The following is a 24,160-nucleotide window of genomic DNA, read 5'->3' as shown; positions in this document are numbered from 1 at the left end:
TAGGCCAGTCAGTCTCACCTCTGTGCCCGGCAAGATCATGGAGCAGATCCTCCTGGCGACTATGCTAAGGCATTTAGAAAACAAGGAGGTGATTGGTGACAGCCAACATGGCTTCACTAAGGGTAAATCCTGCCTGACTAATTTGGTGGCCTTCCATGATGAGGTTACAGCATTGATGGATAGGGGAAGAGCAACTGACATTGTCTACCTGGACTTATCCAAAGCATTTGATACTGTCCCACACGACATCCTTGTCTCTAAACTGGAGAGACGTGGTTTTGATGGATGGACCACTCGGTGCATAAAGAATTGGCTGGATGGTTGCACTCAAAGAGTTGTGGTCAATGATTCAAGGTCCACGTGGAGGCCAGTGACAAGTGGTGTTCCTCAGGGGTCGGTACTGGGACCAGTACTATTTAACATCTTTGTTGAAGACATGGACAGTGGGATTGAGTGCACCCTCAGCAAGTTTGCAGATGACACCAAGTTGTGTGGTGTCATGGACACGCTGGAGGGAAGGGATGCCATCCAGAGGGGCCTTGACAGGCTGGAGAGATGGGCCTGTGAGAACCTCATGAGGTTCAACAAGGCCAAGTGCAAGGTCCTGCACGTGGGTCGGGGCAATCCCAAGCACAAGTACAGGCTGGGCGGAGAATGGATTGAGAGTAGCCCTGAGGAAAAGGACTTGGGAGTGCTGGTGGATGAGAAGCTCAACATGAGCCGGCAATGTGCGCTGGCAGCCCAGAAAGCCAACCGTGTCCTGGGCTGTATCAAAAGGAGCGTGGCCAGCAGGTCAAGGGAGGTGATTCTGCCCCTCTACTCTGCTCTCGTGAGACCCCACCTGGAATACTGTGTTCAGCTCTGGAGTCCCCAACACAAGAAAGACATGGAGCTACTGGAACAAGTCCAGAGGAGGGCCACGAAGATGATCCGAGGGCTGGACCACCTCTGCTCTGAAGACAGGCTGAGAGAGTTGGGGCTGTTAAGCCTGGAGAAGAGAAGGCTCCAGGGTGATCTTATAGTGGCTTTCCAGTACCTAAAGAAGGCCTACAGGAAAGCTGGAGAGGGACTTTTTACAAGGGTGTGTAGTGACAGGACAAGGGGAAATGGATTTAAACTGAAAGAGGGCAGATTTAGGTTAGATATAAGAAAGAAATTCTTTACATTGAGGGTGATGAGGTACTGGAACAAGTTTCCCAGAGAAGTTGTAGATGCCCCATCCCTGGAGGTGTTCAAGGCCAGGTTGGATGAGGCTTTGGGCAACCTTGTGTATTGGAGGATTTCCCTGCCCATGGCAGAGGGCTTGGAGCTAGATGATCTCTGAGGTCCCTTCCAACCTTAACCATTCTATGATTCTATGATTCTATGCTCCAGTCCCTCAGTCATCTTAGTGGCCTGTTGCTGGACCCTTTCTAGTAGCTTTGTATCTCTGTTGTACAGGAGAGTTCAGTACTGGACATAGAACTCCAGGTGTGGCCTCACCAGTGCTGAGTAGAGGGAATCACCTCCCTTGACCTGCTAGGCACACTCTGCCTCATGCAGCCCAGGATATCAGTAGCCTTCTTAACACAAGGGTGCATTGCTGGCTCATACTCAACTTGGTGTCCACCATGACCTCCAGGTTCTTTTCTGCAGAGCTGCTTGCCAGCTAGGTGACCTCCAGCATGTATTGGCACCTGGGGTTGTTCCCAGGTGCAATACTTTGCACTTCTCCTTGTTGAACTGCGTGAGGTTCCTTTCAGTCCAGTTCTCCAGCCTGCCAAGGCCCCACTGGACAGCAGCACAACCCTCTGCTGTATCAGCTGCTCCTCCCAATTTTGTCCTCTGCATCTTGCCAAATGTCTGCTCTGCCCCATCATCCAGATCATTAATGAAGATGTTGAACAGGACAGGACTCAGTTTTGACCCCTAGAGTATACCACTAGTTACTTGTCTCCAGGTAGAATTTGTGCTACTGATCAAAACTCTCTGAAGCTTGGCTGCTGGCCAGTTTTAAATCTACCTCACTGTCTGCTACTACTGTCTGTCTTAGCACTTTCTGCTAAATAAAGGGTATCTCTAAGGAGAGCTTGTTGTCTTGCTCCACATCTAGCCCAGAGCAATTCACAGCGTATCTTGCCTCCTTTCTCCCAGCATCTGCCTGAGTGCGGGGCTGAACACCAGCTGAATGCTCTTGATGTCCTACAACGAAAAAGTCTTTTCCACCTGCCTGAGACTCCTCTTGTACGGACCTGGAATGCCCAGGAGGACCGTGCCTCCCACATACACTTGTGAAGCTGTCAGGATTGCCAAGGACAAAAGACGTTGAAAACATCACATCCACAAAAGCAACACTACACACCATCAGGACAGTTACTTGTTACATGATAGCTACTCTTCATCCCAGAGGTTGGTGTTATCAGCACTGCTTTTTGCTACAAATGATAAAAACAAACCTGAACGCTGCTTCTTCATCATCTTTTTCCATCTCAGTATCAGTAACTGTGGTAATGCTGTTGTTGATATACGGGGAACATTTCGGGTGTGCATGTAGTGCACTCGTAAAGGCTTAACATACACCTCAGCTTCTGCGGGCAGTCACACAGCTGTGGAAGAATCTGTTGTGCTTCACAGTGGCTACTGCCTGTGCAGCTATTGTTTGGGATTTTTGTTGTTTAGATTGTGTGAGGGAAGAAAGGTGACTGGACCTTTGGCAGGTAGGAGAGCTACAAACATACTACTGCCAGGCAAAAAACTCATAGATTTCATAGATTTCATAGATTTCTAGGTTGGAAAAGACCTTAGAGATCATCGAGTCCAACCGTCCCAAATCCCCATTAAACCATATCGCTAAGTAGATCATCCACCCTATTCTTAAACACATCCAGGGATGGGGACTCAACCACCTCTCTGGGCAGCCTATTCCAGTGGCTGACAACCCTTTCAGAGAAGAAATACTTCCTAACATCCAACCTGAATCTCCCCTGACTAAGCTTATACCCATTTCCTCTTGTTCTATCACCCAACACTAATGTAAAGAGCCCTTCCCCCACCTCACCACCATCCCTTCTCAAATATTTGTAGGCTGTAATCAGGTCTCCCCTCAGCCTCCTCTTCTCCAGGCTAAACAGCCCCAACTCCCTCAGCCGCTCCTCATAAGTTTTATTGTCCAGCCCCTTGACCAGTTTAGTCGCCCTTCTTTGGACTCGCTCCAGGAGCTCAAGATCTCTCTTAAAGCGAGGGGCCCAAAACTGGACACAATATTCCAGGTGCGGCCTCACCAGTGCCGAGTACAGGGGCAGGATCACTTCCCTGTTCCTGCTGGTCACACTATTCTTGATACACGCCAGTATCCCATTGGCCTTTTTGGCCACCTGGGCACACTGCTGGCTCATATCAAGCTGGTAGTCAACCAAGACCCCCAGGTCCTTCTCCGCCAGGCAGCTCTCCAGCCACTCTTCCCCGAGCCTATAGCGATGCTTGGGGTTTTTATACCCCAAGTGAAGGACTCTGCACTTGGCCTTATTAAAGCTCATACACTTCTGAGTGTGCACAAAGTCACTTTGCCTGTCAAAGCCAAAATTAGTCTTGTCCTCAATTTCTGCTGCCTTCAACAGTTAATTGGTCTGAACTAACAGCACTAGCACTGAGTATTCTTAATTACCAGAATGTGTTAAGATCCACACCCTGCCCCAAGATAATTTCTGACAAAAGCTGACTGTTTCCTGGAAAGCACTGAAATAACTAAAAGGCTGCTAGTATGAAAAGAGTAACTCACAGTAGTAAAAAATTCAACAAACCTTAGCTGCATCCCAAGCAGAAACAGAATAGATAGGATCACAAACAAGACATTGATTGAAAAAAATAATAAACTTTAATTCCACCAAGCAAAATCTAGTGAAATGACTGCAAAATATTAGAAACAACTCAAATTTTATTGCAAACATTTTAATATTATTGTAGATAAGAAAGACAAGCTTGCAGAGCAGGATAATTTAACCAGAAAATTACTTACAAAGGATCTGCTCTTGCTCCCACAGATATCAACAGCATTTTACAGGCAGACTTCAAGTAAAACCAAATTTGAGACTTTGAATTGTTATTATAGCTTTAAAAAAGTATGTATCTCAAAAAAGCAATAAAGGACAAAAAAAAAAAAATCTCCACTCTATACCTTTTAAAGTTATTTTCCTATGGAGAATGTCTCTCAGAGTTGCAACAGCATTCGTTATGTACATTTGTAATGTTTTAGATCTAATTGTCCCCTGCAATTAATGACAGCCAATATAAAGTAAAACAGTATAGTCCAAGAAACAGTTTATTGATTAGGCGTTGAAGAAAGGCAGAGCTACACAGTTAGAAATGCCATACAAAATTGTCATTCCTACTAAACTTGGGAAAATGCAGCCACTGTCAGTCATGTTGTATGCTGTAAATGTACAAAAGGGGCCAATATTACACTGGATTTTTTTACTCTCCTTTTGTGGCCTTTTTCAGAATAAAACCATGGTAACATGCTACTAAAAATGATGTAAGTAATTCTCTCTTACATAAATAGTTAGTACTTATATTATGTTTCTTATGTCTCAACATATTTTGGAGTATTTATTTAAGGATATTGCTTTATCAGATAACCCTGGTTAAATAACTTTACATTACTATTGGAATTTCAGACTATGTCAGGTAAGTTAAAGTAATTTTTCATGATATCTTCTAGTATTTTTGAGATCAAAAGGTAGAAGAAAATTTGGCTTTACAGGTGAATCAGTTCCTCTCTTTGCTGAGATAGGAGCAGTAAATTCGTAAGATTAGAGAGACAAATGAAAATTGCAGTTAGAATCCCAGTCCTGGCACAGATAAGAAAAATGTTTAAAATTATTGATAATATTTGAGCATACAGAGCTACCCATCTGCATGTAGCAAAACATAAGCCTATGATCTAAAAACCCTAGCTTTTAAAAGACTTCTTTGTATCAAACTAAAGAAGGAAATTCACCAAGTGGTTTACTATAACCTTAAAAGCTTTTAAAATGTTATGCCTAATGGCCTCAGTAATAGAGCCAATCATCTTTAGGTAGAGACAAAGTAACTAGATACACTGTAATTACAAAAAATGCCTTTCTGCCACCACCATGATGACATGGTGACGGTCAATTTCAATTATTATATCCCCTTAGATTTGCATATATTAAAAAACGATGGCAAAAATTATTTAGTTCAATCAGTGTAGTTAGACTTGTAATTTTCAATTCTACACATATATTCTCAAAGGTATTATTTTATGCAGCCTGTAAGAAAACTAAATATTAGTAGCTGTTTACTGCTGTTTTTCAGATTAAGTGAAAGTTTCTGGTCCTGACTGACCATGCTGGCCCTGCTCCAGCAAAGATGCATAAACACACATGCTTAATAAAACCCCTGCATTCATTCCATTCCATCACATTTGGCAGATGGCACCTTCCACAACACATTTCTCCTTGTTCTCTGCTAGAACACGGGAGTACACCACCTACTGAAAAACCACAGGTCTCCCACACAAATCCTGATATCAGAGGGACTACATTCATATACTCACATGCTCTTTTAGATGAAACCACAGTATGCTTCACAGGGTCATGCCCTTAGAAACAAAAACTTCCTTGTACCTTCTTGAAAAGTAAGCCCCTGAACTACCCTGTACCATCCTTCAGCACCTGCTGCCCATGACAGTTTCTAATATCCTTTTCATAATTTAATGGACGCTCTTTCACTTTCATTTGAAAATACTGTGTAAAGCAGCAAGTATGGAATGATTGCTGAACTGGCTGCAGTTTGGTAATCTAACTCAGCAATCTATACATAGAATAACTATAAAGTGCTTCAGAATTGTTTCACATGAAAGGTGCAAATAAACACTGCGTCCTCTTATGTGATCTCCCTGGAGACACACGGTCCAGGTGAGCCCACACTTGAGAGAATCCCCAAATTGTTACAGCAATTTCATAATGATAGTCATTTCTTACAATAGAGAATGCTTCTTTCTCCAGCATTTACTGGGGTTAGTTTCTCACAGCATCTTAGCCAGCAGGCCTGCTGCTTGCTCTCCATTAGCTGTCTTGCTGGATCGAAACACACTCATCTGGATGGGTAAGAAGCTGCTCTGGGAATCTGCACAAAAACGGTCCAATTAATGCACAAAACTTGAGCTTGTTAGTTGATTCCTTCTAATTGCCATTTGCTGAAAAGATGAACTGTCAGCAGACTGCAGTATCATTTCTCCTTTTGGTTAACAGGCTCAAAATTTCAGGCACTGAGTACAGCACATCTCCACAGCAGAATGTTGACAGGTCTATCAATTGTCAAAATTTTCCTGGATTTGGAGTATGCCATTGAAATAGCTCTCATGAATGTCCATATAATGCATGATGCAGCACTGCAGTGCTTATAATCTCCTTTTCCCAAAAGATCTGACTATAAATGGGAAGCATATTTGTGGCTTTTATGTATAAGGAATTGAAACACCAATGAGCGCGCAAAGTGTGTCAACACAGAGTCAAACCCCAGAATGACTCTGTGGATCATATTTTGTGCAGTACACAGAACTCCCCTAAGAACAAGCAGTACTGTATATTTCTACAGAGTAATTCTTTTATACATTAGGGATAAATCCTCTTCCCATCAAAATAATGGCAAAACTCCCACTGAAGGAAGTATGATCTGGATTTCATGTTATATTTGGAACCAAACTCTAGTACTTTGTCACACATAGAAGAAGTATCAAATAGCCTCACAGCATGCTTGATGCAATCTATTACAATTCTGAATGAAAAACACTCAATATCAAACATTTTGCCTTCAAGTTTTTTCTGTTCACATTATTGTGGTTGACATGACTGCTGTCTTCCTTAACTGATTACTGCAGACTAAAAAGGGAAAAAGAAATAACAAAGAAAACAGAACACAATAAATCCTATTACCCAGTTGACTGAATAAATGTAGATTATCACCATGTCCATATCAAACCGCCATCCACGGCTATCATCCTCAAAGTCCATGTAGTCCATCCTGTGAGCAGCATGTGGGAAATGCCTCCTTGTTACAGTATTTGAGCGTCTTTGAAAACCTGCTGAAAAACAGACTAGGAGATAACAATCTTTATAAAAGCAACCAGACTGAGTCAAAAAAAAAAACCCTCAAGTTAACTCTCCTTCCCCCAGTTATTTACAGGACAAATGGAAGCAGGAGGTCTCACACCTGTTCTTTGCTTTGTTGGACAAGAAGTGCTCTGTGGACTTGATTCTGAAAAATGTAAAAAGTAACTGTCTTCCACGTTGGGAAAATAATACGTTTGTTTGTTTGGATTTGGCACACTCTACTATAATAAAGTAATGTTATCTGCTTATGTTACCCAGATCTATGAACACCTCTCTGTTGGTGCCTTCTTCCACTGAATTTGATTCAGTGATCTATAATTGAAAGTCTCCATACAATGTAATTTATCTCTTGAGTAATTAATCTCTGGATTCCCTAAGTCTACTCATTTGAATTCTTTAGTAAACTGTTCCTCCTGTATTCGTTTAATGACTTCTGAGACACAGAAGTTCTTCCTTTGAAGAATCACTCACGGTTAGACATGCTATCATTGCATTTCTTTTTATTTTTTGTTTTCAATGACAATTTGCATCAGTTTGTCACGTGCAGACACTAAGTTTCTAGATGTGCATACATCAGAATCTCTCTAACATTATTTATGTTATTTTGGAGACTATACATGAAATCTTCATGCTAGTCAATGGAGTGATGATGTTTTATGATGGTTTTCAGTGACTCCAAGTGGGCTAAGACTTGCCTCACAGCTACAAATACTATAGTGATTCTAGAAAAAAAAAAGTAAAAAATTCCAGAGATTTACTTTTTTTAAAGAGTTTTAGAGTATAATACCACAAATTTTATGCAAGTGCATGAGCTAAACATCTGCTTAAAGATGCTGAAGATCTGTTTGAAATATGATATGGACCTCTTGATTCTTTATGTTATTCATAGATTCATAGATTTCTAGGTTGGAAAAGACCTCAGAGATCATCGAGTCCAACCATCCCTAATCCCCATTAAACCATATCCTCAAGTAGCTCATCCACCCTATTCTTAAACACATCCAGGGATGGGGACTCAACCACTTCCCTGGGCAGCCTATTCCAGTGGCTGACAACCCTTTCAGAGAAGAAATACTTCCTAACATCCAACCTGAATCTCCCCTGACTAAGCTTATGCCCATTTCCTCTTGTTCTATCTCCCATCACTAATGTAAAGAGCCCTTCCCCTAACTCCCCACCATCTTTTCTCAAGTACTTATAGGCCGTAATCAGGTCTCCCCTCAGCCTCCTCTTCTCCAGGCTAAACAGCCCCAACTCCCTCAGCCGCTCCTCATAAGTTTTATTTTCCAGCCCCTTGACCAGTTTAGTCGCCCTTCTTTGGACTCGCTCCAGGAGCTCAATATCTCTCTTAAAGCGAGGGGCCCAAAACTGGACACAATATTCCAGGTGCGGCCTCACCAGTGCCGAGTACAGGGGCAGGATCACCTCCCTGCTCCTGCTGGTTACACTATTCTTGATACATGCCAGTATCCCATTGGCCTTTTTGGCCACCTGGGCACACTGCTGGCTCATATCAAGCCGGTAGTCAACCAACACCCCCAGGTCCTTCTCCGCCAGGCAGCTCTCCAGCCACTCCTCCCCGAGCCTATAGCGATGCTTGGGGTTTTTATACGTTAATTTAAAATGAAGTTAATTTAAAACAGTATCTTTGATTACTGAAAAATAACATTAGTCATTCGGTAACAAAATTCTGAAAAATTTGAGTCTTCTTTAAACATCTTTCTGCCAAGATGTAATTTACTTGAAATATGCTCATTTAAAAACAGCTTTATTTCAAATCTGTATTTTCCTTAATTTCTTTTCTAACACTTTTTAAACGTTATTGTCAAATAGAAACCTAAATTTATGTTGATATTTTCTAGTTCTAAATTTAATGTGCAAATGGTATCAGATTTTATCACTAATTGTACATCATTCACTTTGCCTTTTACACATGAATTTTAGTGTATATTACCTTCTCTGGAAGGTCATAGTCAAGACTGCTACCCGTGCTTTCTTTTTGTTTATTTCTATACTTCAAGTAAATATAACACAAAATGTTAATGACTGGTTTTGGATCAAAAGGGATAATCAGGGAATTACGCAAACATGTAGCTACATTAGTTTTGACTTGGTAGTCTTCACCTTCTAGAGGATTTGGACAAATATTATCCTTGATTAGTATGTCTGTGCAATTCACCTTAAGGAAACCTGCAATGAGTTTATCACAGATTAGACTTTGTAATGCAATCATTCTACATTCAAGAACAGCTGTTTCAGTACAGGAAACTGGCTATTCTCTAATTGCTTTTGCTATAGAAAGCCACAGGAAAACTGTTGGTGCTGTATTAAAGGTATGTATCCAATCAGGAACTGCTTACTATACATGGTGTGTAATCCCTGTGGCTTCCCTGAGTGTGAGTAAAACTACTGAAAGTTGACAACCAATCATGGATAATTTCAATTCCGCTGCTGAAACAGTCTCTTTTTTACTATCTGTAAATTGATAAAGCTTCAGCTGAAAACGTCAATAGTACAACTATTCTGTAAAATGAATTCTAGGACTTAACAGAGGCTAACGAAGAACAAGAACCGTTTCTTTTCCCTGAAGTGTTTTACCAAGTAAACTTGCATACAGTACTGAAACCAAGGATCAGATTTAGAAACCCTATATGATCCATATGTGACTACTGTCTTTAATAAATTCTGACATGAAAAATACCTCATGTCTGTCTCTCCAGCTAGAGTGGAAATAAGCTATGTCTCTGCGTCTGATTCTAGCCATCTGCACATAAAACTGAGGGCTGTAGAGCTCCTCAGAAACTGTACAGCAACATGGAGCAGGGGTTTGAATTATGAAACAGAAGAGCTGAGGAACCTCTAAAGGAGTTCTAATGTATGTGTTCGTTTTAAAAAAAGAAACTCTTATCTTACTTGATGATTTGTTAAAACATCTATTTTACTTAACTTTTTGGGCATGTCTGTGCTGCTATGCTCTGGACAAGAACTTCCACTCAAATCACATGAATATGCATGCACAGTGCCAGCCGAGTCTGGCAGACTGTTAGTGGAAACCTGTTACTAGATAATAAAAACAATGTCGTGTGCAAATCACACTTTTATACCCTCCAAAGCATGCAAATCATAAAGGATTCTCACCAGAGCATCAAGAGGCACATCTGTTACATGAGTCCCTGCCAAAGTTCTTGCAATCTCCTTTTGAGGTACTAGCAATACTCAAAATAGGACTATAAACAATTAAAAATATTAATAAATGTTATAAATTGTCTGACCTCATTTTGCTATGACTAAAGAATATGAGATAGAAAATTTTAAAAATAGATAGAAAATTTTAAAAATATTTTTTAAAATAGAAAATTCCCAAAAGAATAATATGCAAGCTGTAATAACCATTTACATTGTAAGTGTTCATGTAAAATTAAATTACCTAAGAACAAGTGTTCCTAGGTAATGAGATGTACCAAGGTTATTTTGATGCAATCTCTTCTTTCTGATTATAAGCTGCAGCAGACAGAGCTACTGAAAGACTACAAGAAAAAAGGCAAGTACAGCCTGACACCTTCCCATATGTGCCCTTGCAGCAACCAGCAGCTTAGGTTGCCAGTGCTTTGGAAGCTGGGCTCAGAACAATGTGTTAAAACAGCAATGACAAGACTTTCTTTCCTTACATGTGACTGTGCATACTTTTGATCCAGATATCATATTGCCCCACCTATGGGCCTTTGTGTCCCTTGGTGGAGTAGTCTTAGAGCAAATAAATTGATTTCCTTTCAAGCGAAACTAAACCAGGAGATGAGCTCCAAGAGCTCTTGTATGTTCCAGTAATATACTCCAACCACTAATGGGCATTCAGCCCTCGGGATTGGAAGTAAGTTGTCTCTGTTCTCTAAAATGCAAATATGGACATCTGGCCTTCAGCACCAATTGATTTGCTCTGTCTATTATGGCTGATTTAACTGCTAATGTAGGAATGCTTCTGAGAGACAGCAAACAATCCTTCCTAAATCATCTTTTTCCCATCCGTAATTTTACAGACCTCTAATATCTGGTTTTTGTAATATCCTTTCCCAACAAAAAAGTTGTAAATTTCCTTTGTATGGAAGAACTTCCATACTTCAGATCATCCTTTCCACATTATGCTTCACCCTACTTCATCCTTCTTTGAGATGATGTAATCTAAAATTATATGCAGAATTGGAGATGTGAGATCACCACAAATCTAGACGATGACATAATCTTTTCCATTTTCTTACGATCCTAATAATTCCTGCTTACCTTTTGACTATGGCTGTGCATTGAATGTTTTCAGAAAACTAATCACAGTATTACTCACAGCTCTTTTCTTAAGTGGCAAAGCTAATTTACAGCTCACGATAGTGAATATTATGTATTACGGAGATTGCATAGGCTCTGTGGGCAACTTCTCCACCACTTGGCTGTCCTCACAGTGAAAGCATTTTTCTTATTTGCAGTTGGAATCTCTCACATCCATTATGGCTCATCCTCCTGCCATGCACCACTGTGAACAGCTAGCCTGTCCTTGTGGTAGGTCTCCTTATAGGTATGGTAAGGCTACCTGGAGATCCTCCCCAAAGCCTACTTTTTCTCCAGACTGAACAAGACAGTTCCCTCAGCTTCTCCTCACAGGTCAGGTGCTCCAGGCTCCTGAGCATCCTGATGTCCCTCCGCTCCAGTTTGCTGTCATCTTTCCTGTATTGGCAAGGGTGGGGAGGTGTGCAAAACTGCAGTATTTTAGATGTGGTCTGCTGTGTAGCAGGGGATAAAAACTTCCCTCATTTACTGCTCTTCACACATCATACTCGTGTTCCAACAGCCCAGGATGCTGTTGGCCTTTGCTGCCAGGGCGCGCTGCCAGCTTGACGCGCAGCTTGCTCTCCATCAGGATGCCCAGCTCCCTTCCATGGCACTGCTCCCTGGGCTGCCAGTGCCCAACCTGTCTCACTGCCAGGGGCTCTTCCTTCCTAGGTGCAGGACTCAGCATTCATCCTTGTTGAATTTCACAAGGTTCCGTTCAGCACATTTCTCCAGCCTGACTAGGTCTCTCTGAATGGCAGATGTGCTGCTGAGTTTATCAATCTATCCTCCAATTTGTTGTCCTCTGCAGACCTGACGAGAGTGCATTCTGTTGCCTCCTCGAGGTCACTGATCAAGAGAACTGTTAGCTGTCAAGTTCATATTTACTACCACCAATTAAATAAATAATTTAGTATCACTAATAAACTTTATCAGCTGTATATGTATCACTTTTTCATACCACGTATGAAAGTTCTGAACTACACAGACTGCTGTGGGATTCCAACAACAATCCAATGTAGTTTGATAGATGCTCTTTTACACTGTATTTTCTATCTTCTCCCTTGGTTTGGTTTTCTTTTTACGTGCCCTGCTGAAAGGGACTTCATCTGTTGAAGCATGTGCTTTACTGTTTCAGCACATTTCTCTCCAGCCTGTCTGTCTCTCTGAAGAGCAGGCTCCACTGACTCTATCAACCAGTCTTCTAATTTGTTGTCATCTGCAAACCTGATGACAATGTGGAAAAATGGGCCCAAATTTCCCAGCATTCTGTACTTTTTTCAAGGATACAATGCTTTTATACTGCTTTCACAAACCAGGTATCATCCCAAACTTCTTGCATAAACATCAGCCTTCTCCCACATGTATATCATGTGACATCATTCTGGTTATGCTAATATAATAGCTGAATTGTAGAATTTAGTTAGTTAAAATGAGCTATGAGATCTGTATTTCCAACAAAGAAAAAAGTATATACTGCTAGAGAGATTTATGAGAAAATGTTACTTAGCCTGTGTGAATACCTGCAAGCATGTCTCATTGACTCTGCATTTCACATCTCAAGCTGTCAGTCTCAAGCCCTCAATCAAACTCAAGTACCCAAAGCATCCACTTCCCTCCCCAAACCAAGGCCATTCAACTCAACCACTGTCCTTCTCAGATCCAGAGTTTTAGTTTTTCTCCTCCTCCTTCATGAAAAGCTTGAACCTCCCTACCCTCCTGCCTCAGGTCCTTCAGCTCCACACACCTACTGTCTCAGAAGTCAAAATCTCATTTTCTTCTAGAGAGAGTACTCAAATTCCAAACTCCTCTTGCCCCAGGGCACACACCGGAACCCCCATCTTTCCTATGCTAAAACTTCTACCAGCATCTTACAAGGTTTGCAAAGTTCAATCATCTTCCCAGACCTCCCTCGCTATCCTACTCCTACCTTCCTCTCACTTTCTCTCTGCTCTCTTGCAGTGTTTCTCTGCTCTTGCCCTTCTGATTTCATCTGTGGGCTCTCATAGGCTGCCAGTACCTTATATCCGTGTGTGACTAAACTTACATGATGGCCTAAATATCTCTCCATTCCTTTTCCATCCCTAAAATTCAAGTCCTACTTTCTGCTGGGAGTTGGGCTTTAGAAAAACTGGATGTAAAATGTACTTAAGCTGGACATAATTCCTACCTGAAACCATTTTTATATTCACTATGATGTCTGTCTTACTAGCTATAGGACTTTTGCAGGATTTTTGGTTTAAATGTTGAAATCTGTGACAGTCCCAGAGAGGTAAATTGTGGGTAAGGAGTTATTTGCACATGCGTAAAATGTGGTTTATTTAACTCACTGTGCATACGATACAGAGTCTTTCTCTACATGAACAAATCAGCAGCGCGCAGGCAATTTAGTGGGGAACACAGCAACTGTTTTTCAATATGTCAAAGAATGTTGTCTGCAAAGGTTCTAGAAAAGCAACTGATTACTCCAAAAATGTGAAAAGACCATGTCCTGAAGCCTCTCACATTGGGACACAAGATTTGATTGCATAAGGGGCACTCTTTTTTATAAGGCAGAGTGGTTAGGAACTACTGTTCTCCACTGTTACAACTAGCTTTTTGTTTTGTGACTTTCATAAGGCATTTGACATAAGAAAAAGAACATCAAGTTACAGACAAATCTATGCAGAAATCCCCAAATGTGTTAATGCCACTAACTGACATACATTTTACCTGTCGAAGCAAAAAGCTTGTAAAAAACCGTGCGGTCCTACAGAATCAACCACCAGGCAAACGATGCTTCTTGCTGATCAGTGTCAGCATAAATATTGGCACTTGTATCTAAGAATCACCCCTACTCTCTTAAAACTTTATAAATCCTATGTGGATCTGGGAAGAGAATATACACAAATGAACCAGAAATTACTTAACAATTAAAACAAGAAAAAAAAACCCAAAATAATTCATAGAAGTTCTTGTAGCAGTTACAGTTCTTACAAATATTTACTTCACACTGCTATAACTTTCCATAGTATTTTCAACATTACGAATACGATCTATTCTTTTTTTTTTAGTTATTCTCTGACTTTTTCCTCAGAGATATGTAACAAAATAAGCCCAGCATTCAAAGTTATAAACCACGCTTCAATACATAAAAGCTGTAAATGAATTCAGCATTTCTTTGAACTGTTTATTGTTAATCACTGCAATTAACACCTCTCAGGCCTTCATGACCAAGAAGAGGCAACTTCTTATTTGAAGATTTTTCCTCTGTGAAATACTGTAAATTTAATTCGATCAAAATTACAAATATTTACACTTGACAAAGAGATCTGACAGTTTTATTTGGTACAGGAAATGAAGATGAGATTTTTTTCCATTATTTATAATTGAAGATTTTTTGCACGTTCCTATTCAGTAGTTTGAATTCTAAGACACAAATATAGCATCTCTGCCATAAATTAATGACGAGATTCTGAATATTGAGTAAATAACCAAATAAAAATATGTGAAGGCAGTTCCTCTTGCTCTTTTACAGACCGATAATTCACCTTTTACTAATTAACTAATTTACTAATTAAAACACAAACCATAGTGCTAGCTAGTATATCTTATCAAAGCTATTGGAAAAGAAAACGAGAAATCTTTAAAAATAAATGACAGAATCCATAAGCCATATTAAATGTAGATTTAATACACATTTAATATTGAGTATTTTACATAACTAACATTTTTGTTAATGAAATATTATTTTTTTTTACCAATTTTATGAGAAATATTCATGCAACTACTGTGCCCAATCCCTCTTATAAATTCAAAGCGCTAGAACAACTCGTGTTTTCTGTCTTGGGCTGTTTACTTCCCTGCAAGTAAATGAATAAAGAAGCAAGAGGACTGTGGGAGGGCAGAATGAGCTTAGAAAACAAACTGTCCAAACATCTGTGATTATTCTATAATTATCAATACTCATAAATACAAGCTAATTGGCTAGTTTAAGAGCTGGGATGCATACTAAACCAAAAGTAACTAATTTCACATTTCACAATGTAAAATTCATTTGACTATGAAAGCTGTAAAGGAATTTTGCAAAAAAATCTGAAAGCAGATTTTTTTTTTTAAGTAACCAAGTGTATTATTTATTTGTTTTGCTTTTCTTCCCCTAAACCGTAACACACAAAGTACCGAACAGGCAGGACATCATATAAGAACTTTTTAAAATGATTTATAGCAAAACCTACTCTCCTACTTTAAAATCACTTTACTTCAAAATTCAATTAAGGGTGATGAAACAAAAATAATATGCAGATGAAATAAAAATAATATACAGTAATTGAAATGCATGTCCTTGTTTTTCAGGGTGCAAACCAGCTCTGTGAAGAAATGAAACATTGGCTTCTTTAACTGCTCTCTTCTACACCTTGCTGTTTTGACTGCAACCCCTACAGTCTTGACGACTGATACCAAGAAATGCCATGGATGTAAATGCACACTTTGCATACATTCTAGACCATGTCTTCCTGTTATTTCAAAGGTAAGTTTTCTACCTGTATGACATACGTATCATAGTTATGGCAATTTTCATACATTTGCCTTTAATGTAGGGATTTGTAATCACTTTTGTTTATATCTGCATTAGATAAACTGTGTCTTAACAGTGAATGTAACTTGTGGACAACTTCTCTCCTTGCCATGACAGTGCAGGCAACGAAAACCAGGAAATCTCAAACAGCAACTTGAAGTATTTAACTTTCTGCAGTATGTGCACAAATAATCTATATGAAAAATTGATTTAAAAAATTATTCAGAATATTCTTACTCTATGAATTTACTCATTAATTTTTTATCTATTTGCCACTTCTCTTCCACTGTGTCTTCATTAAATCTTTTACTCATCATGGTCTCAAACTTTATTCAGCATTGACATAATTTTTTATTTTTCCCACTTTTTATTAATGGACATTTCTAAAAATCACATTGCAAATTCATGTTTTCTTTGCATCATCCCCCCAGCTGATCAAATACAATATTTGGTCAAATTCAAGAATACTTATATTGATAATTAATATTTATTTAATTGATAATATTTATATTGATCAATACTAAATTTGATCAAATGATATATTGCTGTCAGCAGCTCTTGCTAAATTATCATCATAAAGGTCTTTACCCTTTTGTATCGTATTGCTGTAATGGGATCACCTCCCTCTAGTTTCACTCTTCCCTACAACTCCTCCCTAACTACTTACAACTCTTCTGGCTCCATTTGTTCAGACTGCTACAGTACAAAATATGTAGAGGCAAAAGCTATTGATACTAAAAGGTAGGCTTAATAGAATAGCATAAATAGGATCTCATACCAATGCTTATCTCTAGTGTGAATGCTACTTGGCATACTGCTCAATTCTCTTTAGATGCTTATTTCTTGACTTGCGTGATTCCTATATTTTGTTAAAAAAATAATATTAATTTACTACTAAAGATCATTTAACAAAAAATTTGCAGAGTTTTGTTATACACTGCTGTTCACAAGCCTTTCAGTGCTTAAGCCTTTAATGTTTTAGGCCAATTTTAGTGGCATACTGCAAGATAACAGTAATGCAAATGCCCTCTTAAAAATAAATTCATGAATTGGCTCTACTTGTTTTAAGACCGGGTCACTCTGACAGCAAAGGTCAGAGGGCAGACACAAGATGATAGGTATGCCAGGGCCTCACCACACCCCCCTGTAAAACAAGGCTGTGTGTATCTACACAAAGCATTTAGTTTATTTGCAAATCTAGCTGCCTGGCAACGTGCCTCTCTGAATTCCTCCAGAGGAACTGGTGAATGACCTATCTTGAAGCCATGCCATTGTCTTCTAACTAATTCATGTTCAGCTTTAGCTAACCTCAACCCCCAATATTTCTACTTCCCATCGGAGCAAACAAAGGAAACATTAATTCCTCCAGAGAATGAAAAATATAAAGCACAAGACCGTATCTTGAGAAAGCTGACACAGTTTTTCTGAACTGAAAGTTTTCTGAAGCTGACGGTACTTAAGCCATTTTTAGGAAGCTGACCAAGAGTTTTTTGGAAAGAGCTGTCTGAAAAGCTTTCATGCATACTCAACAGAAAATTAAATTTTCACAAGGAAAAGTTACTTAAAAGCTTATCAAGAAAGAAGCTATTTAAAATTTTTAAAAAATGTTTACAAACTGATAAAAAATCCTTCCTTTAATTCTTCATTAAATGTGTAATGGTGATTATCTCTGACTTTTTCTGATGCCATTTCAAACATCCATCTTTATCTGCTCAGCTAACACATTGACCAAAAGTCTCCTGACTTTACTCTGCTGTTTGCTCATCTCTTGCTTCTTTGAGAAGGTATGCTTAATCTGGCTATGATCTAATAAAAACGCGATCACGTTTTCTTGCTTATTATTCTCGTATGTCACCTTGAGTGCTTTCATGCTTCCTCTTTTGTCCTTCATCAGATTCAAACTCTAGCTTTTGTTTTCACTTTCAGGGGTCTCCAAAACTGTGCCTTGCCCAAAACATGTTGCCTCATTTTTTATAATTATGCTATACAAGTACCATATTCCTCCAGAAATCTTAGCAGTCTTCTAGACAGTAAGTGCTCTAGGATCAAACTGAACTTGTGTTCATGTCCAAATTCTGGAATAGTGTGGATCTATCTGTGTCACTAACACAGATGTATGAAGTATAAATCACGAGCGTGTTAGGTAGCAGAAACAATACACGCTCGTCCTACTTTCTTCTCTATTAACTCATTGATAGGGATGAAGCCAACTGGTATCTCTACCATCTATTCTCAGCAAAAAATTCTTTGTTATTCTTATAGTAAATGGGATTTCTATGAGGCATCGAATCAAAGGACTGCACAACAGGCAAACTTAACTTTCAAGGTAAGATGTGTTTACACCAGCAGAGTTGAGACTCTTCAGGGGCTACTTCAGTACAAACTGCTCTCCTATGCAGTGCATTTCAGTGCTAAGTGGACTGGGGAGTGTGCTGGGGAAGCACGTCTGACATAACTTTTAATAAACATAATTAGTTCACAGCTAATTAAAAATATAACCAGTTCTACTGGTCATTGCTCTGTGGCCATGATCTATCTTTTGCCATTCTAATTGGCATAGCTGGCAAGGATCATTACCCATTTCCACTAAAATGCAAAGAAAGATACTTGCTAACTCCTGAGAGTGGTGAAGACAGAAGGCATCTTTGCTTCCACTTGTTCAAAGAGACCCATCATAACCTGAACTAGTTTCAGCAGAACCTTACAAAAAACTTAAAAAAAGAAGACCAAGAGATATATTATGCTCTAAAGAGATTCTGTGATGACACTGCCACTTCAAAAAGCTAGTAATTCAAAATCTACTTAGCGTGGTTTAACTAGTATTATTCTCAATTGTCTTTAGAGAGTAAATGATAAATATGTAATATTATTTGATAAATACATAAAATACTTTTAAGTAAAAACTGTAAAGGAAGACAACATTGTCCTCAGTAGGACATCGCACAAGAACAGGCATGCTAAAAATAGTCTAAAAGTCTTCCTACCCTATCATTCTTTATCTGACAAGGCCAAATAATGAGGAATTGGTGAACAGGAAGGAAAGAATGTAAGAACAAGGCAAGCATATTGCAATACTTTCCTGGTATTCTCTCTCAGCTCCTAGGGACTTGCAGTGCAAGGATCTCCACAGGCAAACGTGATATCTTTGAGTTTAATAAACTTCACTCCATTTTTCTTCCAAGAATCTGCCATTATTTGAACTCATGCTCTGGCGTAATAATAATTTTATTTAATGTCATCTAGTTCTTTTATAATGAGACAGCGAATAACAGCAGCCCATTCGCTTCTGCCATGACTTTAATTACCTCTATCATCCTCCCTCTTTAGTCATCTCTTATTTTAGCTGAAGCATTTTAGTCTATTTACATACTCCTCATCAGGAAGTAATTTAAAACTGACATTCTTATTTATTTTCTCTGTATCCTTCCAGTTTACTATCTCCTTTTGCTAAAGATTGCTGAAGATCACTCAGTACCATGACAGTTTTCTGCCGCTCCTTGCCCTTGGCTTTAATTTTTATTATCCTGAATATTTCAGTACTGTAAACAAATGTTATCGCCTCCATCTCCAGTAACAAATATGCTGGATAGTACAAGCTGTTCCATATATCCATCTAGGACCAGACTGCTAATGCCCCTCCAGTGAGAAAAATTGATCATTTATTTCCATCCTTTGTTTAGTATGTTTTAACTAGCTATCAATGGATGAGAGGACTTTTCCTCTTATCCTGAACACAGCTATGTTTTTTCAAGCATCTTCAGAAAAGAACCTTCCTAAAAGACTTATGGAATTTGTAAGCTGCTGGCTGAAAAGCACAATATCTCTAACTCCCCTAAAGTTCACCTGGGTCTCTCTGGTGCTGCTGTGGGACCATGGCTGTGTAACAGGTCTAAAATGTTCTTAGTTTGTCTTACTGGCCAGTATGAACACTTAGTTCCCTAAGCAGAACGAAAGATGCCAATCTAGCATCCATTCAGGGGTATGTCAAGAAATACACGGGGAAAGGCTACAGTACGTTTTTTTGTGATGGCCTTTCTATCACAATTCTTGGTGTTGCATAATTACAGATATCAATATTCCTGGAACAGCAGTCTTAATTAATATCATGGTTAAATGGGAACAAGCAATCCTGATGACACATACAGATTAGCTAGAATGTGATTCCCTTCAATGCACTGATGAACCAACAGAGATGACTGAGCAGCCATAATTTCTGAGAGGTGTATCACTCTCCTACACAAGCTAGCCCTAGATGCAGTCTTTAGGACTGGAAAAAGGCTACGAATTTCCTTTTGCAACTGGACCGTGGCTCTGAGCAAGTCTCTAAAGAACAGCCTCTGCAAAAAAGCTTAAAAGATAAACAAGGCTGTTGATACTTACACAATGCTTTGTATTAACACTGTTGGCAAAACAGCAGGGACAGAAAGAGGCAGTGCTAACAGGGTGAAGCTTAACGCATCTCTGTGGCACTGACCTTTGTACCTTAAAGCTCCCCTTACATTTTATTTTGTTTTTCTTTCAGATTCACTTCTGTTTGGTGAGGTGCAGAAGTGAAGGCTTGAAGGCTAGCTGGAGCACAGCTGCTTCATGGGATCCAAGCGGGACCTTGGAATCAAAAAATCAGTCTTATCTTTCTTAACAGTGTCCTGTTGGAGCTGAAAGGACTTGTGGGCAAGAAAAATGGGTGCAAGCATTAGGGTCCAAATGCTGACAGATCAGCAAAATTACAAAGTTGCTGTCAGTGCAGCTGACCTAAGACACAGCGAAGCAGCAGTGCTTGGATTCTGTTTTCTGTCTTAGTGTACTATAGGCATAACAGATGCTCAAAGGCAACACTTCCCAGTAATGTGTGTCTCCTTGAGGCAGAAAATTCAATTACTGTGAAGACTGTAGACTGTAAACGCATCTTGTGAGAAATGCATGTGTGCAAATTAGCTTTTTGTGATTCCACAAGCTATACTGAAGAATCTGAGGGATCCTGGCTAAAAAAAGAAAGCCTTTTGGTGAAGAAGCACTGCACAGTCCCACAACTGCAGTCTTAAGTAGTATGACAAAGGAACAAACAACTTAAAGAAATGAGGAAGGAAGGCCAGGGCCACAGAATTTCTTCTTCGACAATGCAGTATTGTCTTATGAAAGGAAGTTATTCTATATTCAAAACTGTATGTTTTCATTGCTTTCTAAGCCTTGTAATCATATCTCTTTTCACTCCAGTCGCTTTACTCATGTACCCACTCCGTTCTTCTTCCCAGTCTTTATATTTTGTCTTCTGCAACTCTAATATCTTATTAGGCTGTTACCTTCCTAATTAAACAAAAATTAATCTAAGTAGCTTCTTTCCCCCTACCGCTCTCACTGATATTAGAGATCATCATTCTAGACCATGTCTTCCTGTTATTTCAAAGGTAAGTTTTCTACCTGTATGACATACGTATCATAGTTATGGCAATTTTCATACATTTGCCTTTAATGTAGGGATTTGTAATCACTTTTGTTTATATCTGCATTAGATAAACTGTGTCTTAACAGTGAATGTAACTTGTGGACAACTTCTCTCCTTGCCATGACAGTGCAGGCAACGAAAACCAGGAAATCTCAAACAGCAACTTGAAGTATTTAACTTTCTGCAGTATGTGCACAAATAATCTATATGAAAAATTGATTTAAAAAATTATTCAGAATATTCTTACTCTATGAATTTACTCATTAATTTTTTATCTATTTGCCACTTCTCTTCCACTGTGTCTTCATTAAATCTTTTACTCATCATGGTCTCAAACTTTATTCAGCATTGACATAATTTTTTATTTTTCCCACTTTTTATTAATGGACATTTCTAAAAATCACATTGCAAATTCATGTTTTCTTTGCATCATCCCCCCAGCTGATCAAATACAATATTTGGTCAAATTCAAGAATACTTATATTGATAATTAATATTTATTTAATTGATAATATTTATATTGATCAATACTAAATTTGATCAAATGATATATTGCTGTCAGCAGCTCTTTGGGAGGGCATCTATTATGGTGTCAGAATTCTTCTATGCCTGTAAAGTCCCTGGGAGCCTCCTGACGCGAGGAACAAAAGCAAAGTCAAGAACACCAAATATAGAACTTTAGATGCTGCCAAGCACAATTTAGATGTTAGCCCAAAAAAGCAGCTCAATAAGAAAATATTATACACTTATGTTTTGAACTGACACAAATCCTACAGTAGCTTTTATTCAAATAAAATGTCAGAAGAGAGAGAATTGCAGTGACACTTAATATTTAAGAAGGCAAACCCAAAGTTTCAGACAGCTACGTCGTTCGGGTTTCCTATTAACTACACCTACCCATGCTCGCATTCAGTGTGGAACTTTCAGGCTGTCCTTTGGAACCACATAAATCCAGCATCCTGAGTTACTTTTGTGGAACGACACATCCAATTTTCAGGTAGCACAATACTGAAGCTGTATGACCTTTCCAGATCTGGTTTGTACAAAGCTCAGCATGGTAGCAATTCATGTTTATGACATAATACATATTACACTATGGAACATGTATGAACTATGTCACAAACAAAGTAATGTATTACAATAAATCAGTAAGCTCACCATCATCATCCGCACTACATTAACTGCTGTTAGAGAAAAGAAATACTCATCTTTGTTTTTCCTGCCAACACCTTCCTCTCTGAGTAATACCAAAGATGATCTGCCAGTCCTCAAATTTCTCAAGTTTGCTTATTTTTGATAGCTAAGAGCACTTATTGTTATTTTCGGTATCAACTCATGACCTTGTGTGACAGAGTTTTGTAAGTGGAGGACCAGAATTTATCAAATTTGACCTGCAGAAAGGCCTGAGTAGACTCACAAAAGGAATATAAAAAGGATGTCCTGTTTTATTTTTTCCATCTACTTTTAGAGGCAATCTATTGTTCTCACAAACAGGAATAAGCTATCTGCTAGCAAGACTCAGCACTACAGAAAGTAACTATATAAATGTAGATGAGGCCTGGTGAAGAAAGGCCATTAGACTGAAAATAGGGGAATGTGGGTAAACAGTGAATCCCACATTTCAGTAATGTAACTTAAATATTTTTCAGTTAACAACTAGTTAATAGCCATGAAAATGTTTAAGTGTTGAAGTAGCACGGAGAGGACTAAGCATTCTTCATACCATAAGCAGAAAACAAAGCCAAAACACACTCTCCCTTTACTCCATTTCGTATACATAAAATGAGCAATATATATGACATTATTCAAACTTTTTTACATGGCTTCTTTCATAAAAGATTGATTCTGACTTTTTTTGGAGAGTTCTTTATTGACCATACTCAGAACTAGTAACTTTTTTTCCACAGTAATTTTCTTTATTCTACTATGCAGACCAAATTTTTTCCAAACAGGAAACTACTTTCAGTTACCCTGATAACATACAAAAATAAAAATTTAAGAAAAAAAAAAAAAAGGTGTACACACAAGTTGTCTTTTTACAATTTTGCAGTTTATCTTTAGATTCAGAGCACTGTGGATGAGTCACTCAGGAGAATTTAACTTAGCTCAACTTTAATAAACACCCATCTCTGATTTCCTATGGCAAATATTAGATGGAGACTTATTTTTAAGTATTATACCTCAAGATTGAGCCTAGTCTAGGGAAAAAATAAAAAACTTACCTTCAAAAACTCTGAAGGCTTTCTTGCAGCTTGGTAGAGGCCATTTTGCAGAATTTGATTTTTGAAAATTTTCTTTTAACTTCAAATATTCCGTGGGGAAAAAAGATTTGATTGAGTTGTTCAGTTCTACAATAATTAATGGGAAAGAATGTATATATCAATACTGTAAATATAGCAATAATTTGCTTATCTTTATACTACAAAATAAAAATTCCTTATCTACTGTGTAACCCTTTGTTTTATTATAACATCTCTTAAATTGTTTTAAAATCACATAAACCCAAGCATTTTCAGATATAGCAAGAACAAGTCTTCAACATTCAGTTTTGATTCTGTTCCTCTGAAAAAAAGCATGTAGGAAAGATGATGTCAAATTCCAGCAAAATGAAGTACATTTTGTAAGTATTTAATTTACAAAACTATGATGACCTCTATGAATGAAAATGACGTCTATCAAACTGTGGTATTAATTCTCAGTTCAAACTGGCTTTTGTTTAACACTATCAGTCAG

General features: G+C 38.6%; 1 protein-coding gene across 1 annotated transcript in view; it reads right to left on the bottom strand.

The window, feature by feature from the left end:
- Positions 1 to 6,881: 6,881 nt before the first annotated feature.
- RNF180 (ring finger protein 180) overlaps positions 6,882 to 24,160 on the bottom strand; it is a 68,442-nt gene continuing 51,163 nt past the window's right edge. Inside the window, exons 5-6 of the mRNA XM_086629819.1 lie at positions 23,650 to 23,775; positions 6,882 to 7,081 (exon numbers count right to left, since the gene is read on the bottom strand). Of these exons, the coding sequence (XP_086485945.1) occupies positions 6,882 to 7,081; positions 23,650 to 23,775 (326 nt within the window). The remainder of the gene's footprint in view (positions 7,082 to 23,649; positions 23,776 to 24,160) is intronic.

Source organism: Tauraco erythrolophus, chromosome Z (genome assembly GCF_009769465.1).
Source record: "Tauraco erythrolophus isolate bTauEry1 chromosome Z, bTauEry1.pri, whole genome shotgun sequence".
Classification (NCBI taxonomy): Eukaryota; Metazoa; Chordata; class Aves; order Musophagiformes; family Musophagidae; genus Tauraco; species Tauraco erythrolophus.
The sequence above is the reverse complement of the archived record's forward strand: the minus strand, read 5'-3'. Positions and strand labels throughout refer to the sequence as shown.